This window comes from Martes martes (genome assembly GCF_963455335.1).
Source record: "Martes martes genome assembly, chromosome: 14".
Taxonomy (NCBI): Eukaryota; Metazoa; Chordata; class Mammalia; order Carnivora; family Mustelidae; genus Martes; species Martes martes.
This window is the reverse complement of record NC_137902.1, coordinates 16,289,285-16,301,462: the sequence shown is the minus strand read 5'-3', so window position 1 is coordinate 16,301,462 and position 12,178 is coordinate 16,289,285. Positions and strand designations below refer to the sequence as shown.

Here is a 12,178-nt window from a genome sequence, read left to right as displayed (position 1 = left end):
TAATCAGCAGTGAAAAGTTGTAAGTGGAATTATATCCACTGCATTTAAGTGATAAAGTTTTACTTTAATTTCCTACCATCTATAAACATACTGGACAATGAACTTAGCTCTGTCTCCTTAGTATTGGTAATCTTATAGCCGGGATGAAATATGTTTCTGAAACTATAAAATAACCATGAGGACGTCTAAATAAGCACTCTTCTAATTCAGACTAGAATAGGAGTTAAGTTTCATTGACACAGAATCTCATTTTTCAACTGTGGTTCAAAAATAAGCTCTTTACAATTACTATAAAGTACTCGTGCTTGAGTTAACAGATCTTCTTACTTCCTAGCTCCCAGTCTTCAGACCTGACAATGCTGTGGTAGATGGCCCGTTCCCAGTAGAGAAACAGAAACCATTACCCAAACTACCTAAATCTGCTCCAAACATTAGACTTTCTCCAGTGGCTGCATCTCCAGGCCAGACCCTGCAGTTCAAGCTAAGATTAGAGCTCCCATCAGGAACGAAGCTGACCGAGGGAGTGCCCAGTTGCTGGTTTCTAGCCGCTGAAGGTATGAGACGAATCTTGTAGACATTCCAGTATCAAGTTGTACTTTCCAGTTACCTCCCAGTGGTGTAGTGATCTAAATCTCGGAGTCCATTCTAAAGAAGGAGATTGTCCCTCTGAGTAGGATATTTTTAAAAATACTCTCTCTTAACTGAAGTAACTTGATTTCGGCTTTTTCCGATGCAGCTTTTTGGTGGTTGTACCGTTACCTTTTACTCTCGCACGTCTGCGTCTGTCCAGTGCTTCAGCGCTTTCCGCTGGTGCTCATTTCATTTCAAAAGGACTTGATTTACCAGTTAAGCCTGAAGCTACATTTTCTTCTTTAGAGATGCCAGAGGTAGAACTCGAGCCCCATCACTTGCTTGCTATAAGAAAACGGATGCCCAAACCGTGTCTTAAAAGTATGCCATCCAAGTAGACTAAAACATTGTTGAAGGATATGTAATTGAATACGGATGAATCACTGTGATCTGAACGCAGGCAGGGCCTTTGTCCTTACTCACTACTTTGTAGTCATTTAAGCTAAGAGCACTTCCTGTTTGAGTCTATTCTCAAAGTATTCAGTGACTATAAATTGTGTGAAGATCTGAATGTGTATTTGAATCACTGTGTGATCTCAATTGTTTGAGGACTCAGCCTGCCGCTGGCCTGCTGGCAGTGCTTCCCAGCCCCTCTAATAGAGTGGACAACTACTGTAAACTACCAGCGGTCCAGAACTAAGGGCTGACTTCTTGTCTCTAATGACCTTCCTCTGGCCTGGTCTCCCACGCTCTTTCACATGTTCTCAGTCTTCCATTTCCTCCCGCCTCCCCCCTCCTACCCTCTCACACACTTCTCTCGTGCCTTCCCAGTCCCAGGCTCTGTGCCTTCCTACCTTGCTGCTTTCTCAGGGCCGGAGCTGCAGTCATGCCGCTACCCGCTGGGCATCCACACCAAGAGAACAGAGAGATCCAGGAGGAACTGCTGGGTCAGAGGGGGGAGGCCGGCTCAGGGGTGCCTGCCGGAGCTGTGGGAACCGCCCTCCCCACCACGAGGGAGAGAGGGCTGAGCTCTGCAGGTGAGGAGGAGGGAGAGGTTCAGAGCCAGCTCCATGGACAGGGGCAGGGACAGGGGAGTCCTCAAACCCGGGCCATTCCTCAGTCCTCGACCCTTGGCTTAACTGTTGTGCCGTGTCTGTTAGACGGCAAGCACTTGTGTCGATGGGGATCACTGTTAATTTCCCCTCTCCGTGTGTAACTAAAGAGCAGTGGGTTGATTTTTAAAATACAATATTGGCAGAGGAACCTGTTCAAGTCTGTTTGGTCCAACACACAGATTAATAATGAGCCACTAGAATATAAAATACAGGTAGTATTAAGGTGAAGTAGTCTGTAGAGAAAATTCCTAACTATTTTATCCCTTGTCCAAAATAGTGGTTCCATTTTCATTGTACGTGGGCAAATAAGCTTTCAGACAAGAGTCCTAATAATTTAAGGTTTTTGAAAATTATTTTATAGGGTACATTTGTACATCTGTGATTAAAGGAAGGTTTTTCTTCTTGGCCAATTATTTAGAGAACTTAAAACATCTCTTTATTTTTAACTAAATTTTGGTCTATATAATCTTAAAGGTGTCAGCACATGGGAAGATTTTAAGCCCCCCCCTCCAAAAAAGGCATTTATAAAAGCACCACTGGCATATTATAACTTCACAAATCCCACATGTGATATATCTGAAAAATATCTAAAAAGACTTTGGTGTTTATTTCTAGAATTGGACATTAAAATAGCACAGTTGTTTTCCTGTTTTGATTTAAAATATAAAAAGTTCCCCACTATTCTGCTATCTAGCAGAGCCAACCATGAAATAAAACATATTCTCCCAAGTAAGCAAAGGCAGCCAAAGAATTTTAAAGAGATTTTTAAATAATGGTTTAAAAGCTCTTCACTTACTAACTCTTTAGATTTTCACCTTTTACTTTCTCCTTCTCCAACCTGACATATTTTTCTTAAATTTGATTTTTCAACCAAGAGAGAACTAGAAGCAGTACTGGAAGGGAGATGGAGAGGCCTAATAGAAGCAGGTGCTCTGAGTCTGTTGGCCCATCTTGAGGTGAAAAGAAAGAAAAAAGCTAAAAAGTAGACATAGAATTTCATTACCACTCAGGCAGTCCAGTTTTTGTACTGATGACCAAAGTCATTGAGCAGTCATGAGACTGTGCTCTGTGTCTACTCTTTAAGACGGCAGGAAAGCATGTCCTGTGTTTTCCAGATGCGGGCTTTTGATTTCTAACCCCTTTAAGCCGAAAGTCCATGTAAACATGGCCTTCCTCAGTACGACACAGACGTCCTGAGAGGCACTGCATGAATAAAGACATGTTTAAAATTCTGATATAGAAGCTTGAAGATTTTTAGTGGTTTACTAGACCTGTTTTATAATTATGTATTTAAATCTAAGAAGAGTTAGGTGTTAAAATGAGGTAGACAGAATCTTGTGTTTACGTTATTGAGCCCATCTGAATAATATATACAGTGTTACTTGTTTCTAAAAATGTATTTCTTGGTTTTTACCTTTGGATATTTAATAATTCATCATAATCTTGACTTTGAAAGTCACCGCAGAGTTGTACATACATTGGTGTACCCTAGGTTATTTTGTAGTTGTTGTATGTTCTTCTTAAACACTTTATCTGATAAAAATGACCTACTTATTTATAGAACTTAATAGGTTTCATTTTTTAATTTCAAGGATTAAGGATCTATAGCCATATTTGCATTATTCAGATTGCTTTCAGCAGAAATTTGCAATTTACAGTGTTTAAAGGAAGAATTTTAGAAATTTGATATCAAGATTATTAGCCCGGGAACTTCTCCTGGTGGTCATTACCCATCTATGTCCTTCACACAGAGCATAATGCCTGGCACTTAGAGGCTTTCGTTAAATATCTGTTGGTTGAATGAATTCAGTCTTCATAAGGTTTGTCGAATTACCTTGTCTCTTACACAGTCTTAGTAATTTACCTTTTTATTTTCTAGGCAATGAATGGCTTCTTCAAGGACAGATACCCTCCGGAGAAATAGAGAGCATTTCCAGTCAACCAGCGATCTCACTGCAGATTCCTGGAGATTGCTTATCACTGGAAGTGGTGATATCTATCCACGTGTTCCTTTATTACTGTAGTGCAGACAGCAGTGCCTGTATGATGAAGGGAATTTTGTTCAGTCAGCCTTTACAAATAAGCAGTGCACACCAAGGGGGCATCGCTCCAGTGGAGCTCAAGTATGGATTTTAACAAGCCAGTTAGCTACACAGTCACCATGGATGCTGTCCTCTGTCCTCATCATCGCTCTTAGGAAAAGCAACTTTATTTCTGCCTCTGGATACCAAGAAACCCACTGCTCAGTTCTAGCAACTGATATTAAAATAAAGCTATGCTCCATATTTACTTATCTATTATAAACAAATTCCTTCATTCTGGCTGTGTACCAGCTAAATCACTGACCATCGTTTGAACCATGATTTAGTAATCTTTGCTGCTATTTGGCACAAAACTTAAATCCACACTGTAGTCTAGAATATTATCATGAAGCTGATTTGCAGTGAATACTGTTAATAATAATGAAACCAAATATTTTAACTAACTTTTTCTACCTTTACTAGCAAAGAGCACATTTGAATATATAAATTTCACAATAACTTTAAACAGAACCTAAGATCCAGTCCACATGTTGGTATCAAGACACCTGCTATTCAAAGTCTAAGGTCTGTTTTAAGCCAAAAAACAGTCTTTACATCACAGTAGAAACTTAAAGAGTATCTGGGTGGTAAATATGTTCTTTGTCCTCTCCTGTGATTCTCTTGGTTGAAAGTGATTTAAAAGAGAGTTTCTATTTTTATTATAAATTATTTGCTATTTTAACATACCATTATTAATGCCTTATAACTCTATTCAGAAAAAGTATGTGAAAGGATATACAGACTCCTTTAACTTTTTCTGAAGGAATACAGTTTTACCCGGTAATGTATGGGTCCCCAGAGATACCGTGTCTTCCACGGAGAGAGGGACTTGGGGACATATTACTGTCTGTGATACTGTTTATGATAATAAATTGGGACAGCTGCATCTGAGTAAATGAGTATATATGTTGTAAGCATTAAAATATGCAGATTGGTTGGGGTTTGTGTTTTTGGTTCCTATATTCAGAACTTAAATTATCATTTATTGTGATGTTTTTAAAAATCAGTTGTAAGCCTTCAAAGAAAATTCTAGTGTGAAGCACTTTCATGCTATTAATATGTATATATATTTATTACTCTTTTTAAAATATTAGGGCTGAAACATAGAGTGATTTAATGACACTGGGGTTGTTTTTAATCCAAAATGAAATTGTCACTAGAAGATACTGAACATGTTTTTATTATCATCATTTCCATTTATAGCTATTTAAAAGCCTGTTCTTCGTTTTACTGTAATTGATTCAGTATGTTCGTGATTTAATCAGCTTACAGGATTTTTAAAACGTCAGGTAAACTGTATTTATTTATCCAATAAATATCAATAGACAAGATGGCATAATATGCCTTTCACGCTTCAAAAGCAGAATGGAAGTGCATCATCTGCCCATTTTTCTTCTTGAAATAGAGTTTTGAGCATATCAGCTTTGTTCCCTCAGGTTACCCAAACCTCTGAAGTAAGGAAGTGTGTAGTCCTGACTTGGGTTCAATTTGTAACCTGCTAATGCTACTTTTAAAGAGATGTAGAAATATACAGTTAAGAAGAATCTTGTTTAAAATTATATATAATTACCTCATAAACCTTTTCTTTCCATGAAAAAACATTCTGTAATAAAGCAGTGTATAACATTAATACTCTTTTACAGAGAATAGGATGAAGTCATGTTTTAATCTCATTTGAAATACTATACTTCTCCTTCCAGTTGGACATGATGAGAATACTTCATTCCCTAAGAAGTATATGCAGTTTTAACCTAATTCAGAAATAAACCTGATAATTAATTTTTCAGTATAATACACAAGCATACATATAGTTCTGTATTGCATGTTTCTCAGAATCTTTTAATACTTCTTTTGTCTAGACAATTTTCAGTTAGTATTAGGCTTATGCTTTTCTTTCAAAGTATAGTTTTATTGAACATTCTTATTCTTACCCAGTCACCAGTGTGTACCGTTTCTTACATTAAAAATATTATTTATATGGATTTAGTATGATTCTCTGTAAATCCTACTAGAGCAGTATAAATAGGTTCCTAGAACTTATGACTAATATAAACTCTTACATAAGAGGAAGCACTAGAAAGTTTATTTTTAAAAAACTTGATCCTTGTCTGCCTTCTGTTTTCTATAAGGACTTCCATATTTTTTTTTAACTTTTGCTTCTCTTCTTGTATAAATTAATGGCCAGTGATAATTTAGAAAGAGGAAGGTTTTTGTTTAAGTCACCTTAATCAAAGTGTCAGTAATGTGGCATCACACACACTTTCGACATCATACCTAGAATCTTTGCCCTAAATTATTGTGCTGCTTTGTCACGATTTTTTCCACTACTCCTTATGATACCATTTCACAAGTGGTAGAACTTTTTTCTCTGAATTTATACTCAGGATTAGTATGGTCCCTGAAAAGAATTTTGTTTAGTTTAAATATGCTGCCTCAAGCAAATATTTAACCTATTCACAAGGAAAAACTTAACAGTTTAATCATCCATAAGTCTAACTTCAGTGAAGTTCAGTGACTACAAAACAATTTTCTCCTTGACCGTTCTAATACTATAGTCCTAGGATTATTGGGCCTGCAGAAAGCTATAACCTTAACCCAGCCAGAAACATGTTGCATATGTGGACAAATATATGTCGTGCATGTTTATCTGTGTACACATACATAGAAAACAAAGATCAAGTCAAGAATTTCCATCTAAGTTTCTCTCCTGGGCAGTGTAGTGTTGAGTTACTATCACCAAATAACTTACTCTCTGCTTGTTTTTCCATGTAGGAAAATGTTGAAAATACATAGAAATAATTTTCTGCCTGCACAAAATTTACTGTTAGTTTAGCATATCTGCCAATTAAAAAGACTTCAGTCTTACCATTGTATTTGGCATCATGTTTAAGAACAATTACCAAAAAATAAATTCCATAGTTCACAATTGCATAAAAATACATGGAGAGGAACTGTGTCAACAGTGGTTCTCCTGAATAATGAAATTATGAATATTTTAATTCTACTTGTCTGTATTCTTTTTTCAGTGAACAATGTGTTATTTCCAGAAAGAAAAAAAAAATGGAAGCATTTTTTTAAAGATTTAAAATGAACTGAATTGTAAGCGCTAATGTAACTTTTCTAAAGTCGTCTTTATTACCAAGGATCAAAATGTAGTTTGGAGCCCTTCTTTCTGTTGGTTCGCTTAATTATGTGATTTGACGAAGAGAGAAATGATCATGACTTTTTCTTTTGGTGCTTGTATAGTGTAATGTAGTAGAGTGAATAAGAGCACGTGCTTTGCAGGCTCTAGGATTCTAACCCTATACAATGGGACTGTTCTACCTGTTTTATGGGGTCACTGTAAGCGTTAAGTTCGCTGTAAGTGAAATAGTGTTCGGAAAGCATTTAGTAATTAATGGAACTGCCAGTTATTCACTTAGTTAATATGATACTAATTTATAAGCATAAACACATAGCTTGACATTTTCTTTGCAACTGAAATTTCTAAAGGAAAATATTTCTCGACCAACTATTTGATATGTTAATAATCTCCATAGAGCTGGGGTTCAAGAAGAGAAACTTTATAATAAAATATATTACGATTTTATAAATGATGTTATAGTTAGAAACAAACCTACAGTTTTATGAAAATTTTCTTAACTAGACCTAGAACTAGGAGTCATAAACTTCCTTTGAGAGGGTCCGGACATACTCACCCTACAGCCATTCCTGTAACACGCTCTGATGGTGCTTTACAAAGTCTTCAAAGTGCCTTCCCGCATTTTTGCCTCATTTGGGCTTCAAAGTAACCTATGAATCAGACAAGGAGATGTTACGTCCATTTTACAGATGTGAAAACACGGGTGACGGAACTCAAGTTCTCAGAGTAGTGCCTGATGCCGGACCGGGCCTGGCTCGGGCTGTTGCTCGGCCAGTTGCTTGGAGTGACTAAAAGGTGAATAGTGAGTGATGTACATCTTCTCTGAAAACAGGTCTCCTAATTCCTACCTCTGTTCCTAGATGGAGAGCGAAAAACTGCAGAATTAAGAGTACTTCTGTGCATGCTTTCTTCAGCCTCTGCAGTATGTAAATAAAGTAGTACAAACAGCTGAATTTACTGAGTGCTTACTATGTGCCTGGCACTTTTCTAAGTGTTTTTTATGCATCAACTCATTTAACCCTTACAACAGCCTTCTGAGAGAGATACTGTTTTTCCTTATCTCCCTGATGACGAAACTGAAACAAAGTTCTGAGCACGTCGGTAGATTGGAGATCATGCATTTAGGAAGTAGCGGGGCGGGGATGAGTCTGCTCCCCCTCCGTGCTACACTGCCTCTGAAAAGTAGGGGCTTTTTTTAGGCCAAAATCTCTCAAAGCTATATATAGTAAAGAGTAATCAATCCAAAGAATCCAGAAAGTCCTAGTGATGATTGTTTTTGAAATTTAAATCAAATCCATTAAACTGTTAGTTCTTTGGACTTTTCATTATACACTCTTATCCTTCCTGGCTTGGAACAGTCTGTATACTTCTGTTTCCCGAAAGATTTTATGTACCGTTCTTTCTTAAATTCGGATATTATCCAGATTATTTCTTGGCAGACGGAAGTATTAAAGAATTAAGTAGATTTTTCAGTTTTAGTTCCAACAATGCTATTTTAATTGGTCTTCAAAAGGTAATTATAAGACCTTGTCATAAAGGATAACTGAATTCTTAGCACAGGGTTGTCTCAAACCCTAACCATCTTTATACTAAAGAAAATTCTGTTTTTAATAACCAAAATGAGTTCAGAAGCATAACATTCGGCCAACCTGTTAACACACGTAAAGCCCCTAAAGTTGTTTGCTTCCTTACTACGTAAAGGATGTTCGGTATGAGACCCACCACCACTCTCACCCTCCACCCCAGTGACTCAAATATATGTGATTCTATTACAGTAAAGTTTTCACCAGGCCAGCCTATTCTACTGTTAGGCACTGCAAGGAACGAAGTAAAATTTTACATACCACTGTGATTCATGATCATCCAGGAACATGATTATAAACATCTTTTCAATAGATAGTCTGCTAATTATTAGAATTTGTTAATTTTCATAAAATCCCTTTCTTGAAACCCATAAGGATTTGTACAACTTAAAAAGTAATTACTGTGTCATACGTTAGAAGTAGAATTCACTATTAATCACAAAGATTTCCTCCTCTTTCTCCTGGCGCACATACATGATTTATTTAAATGAATTCACACTAATCAAAATCACTATTTGATCCTGAGTAACTAAAAGCCCATATTCCCCACTTCCTTGCCATAAGATTAACTAAAGAACAGCATTACAGCTCGGGCTTACATGACCAGCAAACTTTGGCCCTTCTCCATCAGACCTGCAGGTTCCCCTGGCTGCTTCTGGCCTCCCAGCCGCCAGTCTGATGACAGAGGTCCTGGGTACAGTGGACCAGGCAGCTTTGCTGATTGCAACCCTTCCATTTCTTCACGTGCTGATTTGGTTTAATTATTTGAAAGGTTAGAGCTGGAAAGTGAGAAACCTACATCCTGGCTGTGGAGTGTTTGCCTAGACTTCTCCACTGTCCTGTGTGTCCCTCTTCGAGGCATGTCACTCTCAAATACCAAGGGGTATTTAGTTGCGTTGAGAGCCCCCAACCTAAAGGAAAAAGTTACAGGGATTTCCAAATCAGCCTCCCTGCCCGTACCAGCAACCATATCCTAAAAAAACACTAACCAAGCATATACCCAGGCCTTTTTGTGACTGTCTGGGCATGGTATGAATTCCTTCCTCTTTTAGTAGCAACAGACAGAGCTGGTGTTTCTCAGTAACACAGAGTGAAGCAAAATCAATGTTGAAAACTTGAGACTATGAATGACATGGACAGTTTATTGCCTCTGGTTTTAATATACTCGGTTACACACTAAGATCTGAAATACAGTGAAATGAGACTTCATACTGCTGAGAACTAGGGGAAAAAAAAAATCGGCCTTCAGATTTAAATATGCCCAATCTAAATGGTCTTTTTCTGATTCTTTATCTACCGTGCTGTGCTCAGGAAAAATATATACTAAAGTTAGCAGGGCGAAACATCAGTTGATAAATTATGGTAATGAGGGGTAAAAATAGGCTCCTTTCTGAAAATGTAGCAGGACTCTGCTATCTAACAATCTTCTATTGTTAAAATTGGTGGCCATTATTCTTCATCCCGCCAGAATTCCAAGCAAGCTGTGAGCACCAATGGGATGGGCTGCATGAGCTACTTTATACCGTGCGAAACTAACAAGTGTTTGCTTGTGTGGAGTTGAGATGTAATTGTTCATGCATGCATGCCTGTGATACTCATCATCCACATTTACCTGTGAAACAGACACCACCACTTCCTCTCCGCACCTTAGGCTTCCCTTTCTTTAAAAACAATAGTAGTTTCTGTAGAAGTTTCAGTGAGGAGCTATGGTTTCACAAATAACAGAGGAGAAGGATTTTGTTGTGCTATGTTTTTTTTTTTTTTTCTAGAATTCCTAATGATATCTCAGTTTCCAGAGGAGAACAGTACCCTGTGTGATTTGAAGATTAATTTCTCCCTAATTTGCAATATACCTTGCTAATATTTTAGGAATATTTAGGTTAATATTTTTAAAGGTTTGAAATTCTATTAGGATGCATTGAGAACCAACTTAGAAATGTTTTCCTTGCTGTCATTACTTTATATGTGGTTTATGGACAAAGTTTGCTGTGTGCTTGAGATCTATATGTATAATACACTCCTGAATTGTAACATTTCGTAAATTTGTCAAGTTTTAAGAGACTCAGACTCTCCCATCTTTTGTGTGGATAAAAATGTGGATAGAGTTTGTCTGCTGTGCTGACTTCATATCTGTCATTCCAAAGGTTTGGTTACATTTATTTTTCCTCCAAAGAGAAAAAATGCAATGAAATCCAATTTATAATTCCATATACCGGTATTTCCATTCATGCTCTAATTCTAAAAATTAATGTGGTTTGCATTTTTAAGTGTTTCATGCAGATAGATTAGTATTTTTTTTTACAACACTGTATTTCTACATGTATTTCAAGACTATTTCAGTGACTTTTTCAAGTGCATGTGTTAACAGAAGATCATTTAGAATGAATTTTGTGCACCAGCCTTCATTACCAACTCTAAAATGTAATACATGTGATTATAAAAGAATGTATTTATACTGTACACTAATGCCTAATGCCTCTTTTCTAAAACTTTGCACATTTTTCCATGAAATAGATTAAATATTTTCTCTCTAAAGCCATGTTTCTGTTTTTAATATGCTTTCTGTTTTAAATATACCATTTACTGCTTACAAATCTGTAAGTCACGATTTAGTATTTGAACTTTTGGGGAAGTGAGTGTAGTACGTAATTAAAAGAAAAAACTGCAAGCAAATAATCAAAATCATGCAATCATAATTACAGTAATTAAAATCACAAGTATAAAAACTGCAATTAGGAAAGGTGATCTATTCAGTAAATGATACTGGAAACATTTGAAAAGAAAAAAGATCTCTAAGGGGGCCTGAGGGGCTCAGTTAAGCATCCAGCTCTTGATTTCAGCTCAGGACACGATCTCAGCGTCATGAGACTGAGCCCTGCATTGGGCTCTGCACTCAGCGGGAAGTCTGCCTGAGATTCTTTCCTTGTTCCTCTACCCCTCCCCCGACTCACGGTCTCTCTCTCAAAATAAATAAATATTTTTTTTTAAAAAGGCAAGAAAAAGGATCCCTACTTAACACTGTATACAGAACTTGAAAGGAATGAATGGCAACATAGAAATTATGAATACCAAGTGCCAGAAGAAATGAAGAATATATAGTGTCAGGGGTGGGGATGGCATTTCTAAGTATGACCTAAAACCCGAAAGCAATAATGGGAAAGATTGATATGTATGACTACATAAAACCTTCAAGCATCTGTATAACAAATGAGAACAGAAACGAAAAGGTATTGCAAAATATAAAACTGGACATAAAATTAATCTTATTGCAAGCTCCTATGAAGTATATATGTATGTGTATATATGTATATTTCAAGTGTGTGTGTTAACAGAAGATCAAATATCCTATGAAACATACCCCAGTTGGAAAACAGGCAGAGAATGTGCGCGTACAGCTCATAAAGGAAAGCAGTGAGAAGACGCTCGCGTCACTAAAGCAAACGCAGATCCATCGTTCAGCTATTCACTGAGCATCTCTTACGTTTCTAGGTCCAGTGATGAACGCTTCAGACAAGGTCCTTGCTCTAGAGCTTGCACTGTACTTGAAAGGAGAGAGAATAAATAAATAAACCAAAAGGGTTGATGAGCCAAGGTAAATAAAGGCCTCCCACCAAATTATGAAAGTATGGGAAAATGAAAAAATAAAGCTCAATTATCGCACTGTAGTTTAAAACATAACAAATGTTG

General features: G+C 37.0%; 1 protein-coding gene and 1 long non-coding RNA gene across 2 annotated transcripts in view; one reads left to right on the top strand and one right to left on the bottom strand.

Annotated features, from left to right (window-relative positions):
* Window positions 1-5,087, top strand: part of NHLRC2 (NHL repeat containing 2) — a 54,180-nt gene extending 49,093 nt beyond the window's left edge. The window contains exons 10-11 of the mRNA XM_080823432.1: window positions 335-554; window positions 3,565-5,087. Of these exons, the coding sequence (XP_080679558.1) occupies window positions 335-554; window positions 3,565-3,821 (477 nt within the window). The 3' untranslated portion in view covers window positions 3,822-5,087. The remainder of the gene's footprint in view (window positions 1-334; window positions 555-3,564) is intronic.
* Window positions 1-12,178, bottom strand: part of LOC308355299 — a 50,818-nt gene that overhangs the window by 5,849 nt on the left and 32,791 nt on the right. The window contains exons 3-7 of the long non-coding RNA XR_013967950.1: window positions 11,850-12,027; window positions 7,465-7,558; window positions 3,550-3,724; window positions 1,425-1,513; window positions 760-915 (exon numbers count right to left, since the gene is read on the bottom strand). This is a non-coding gene — a long non-coding RNA (uncharacterized lncRNA). The remainder of the gene's footprint in view (window positions 1-759; window positions 916-1,424; window positions 1,514-3,549; window positions 3,725-7,464; window positions 7,559-11,849; window positions 12,028-12,178) is intronic.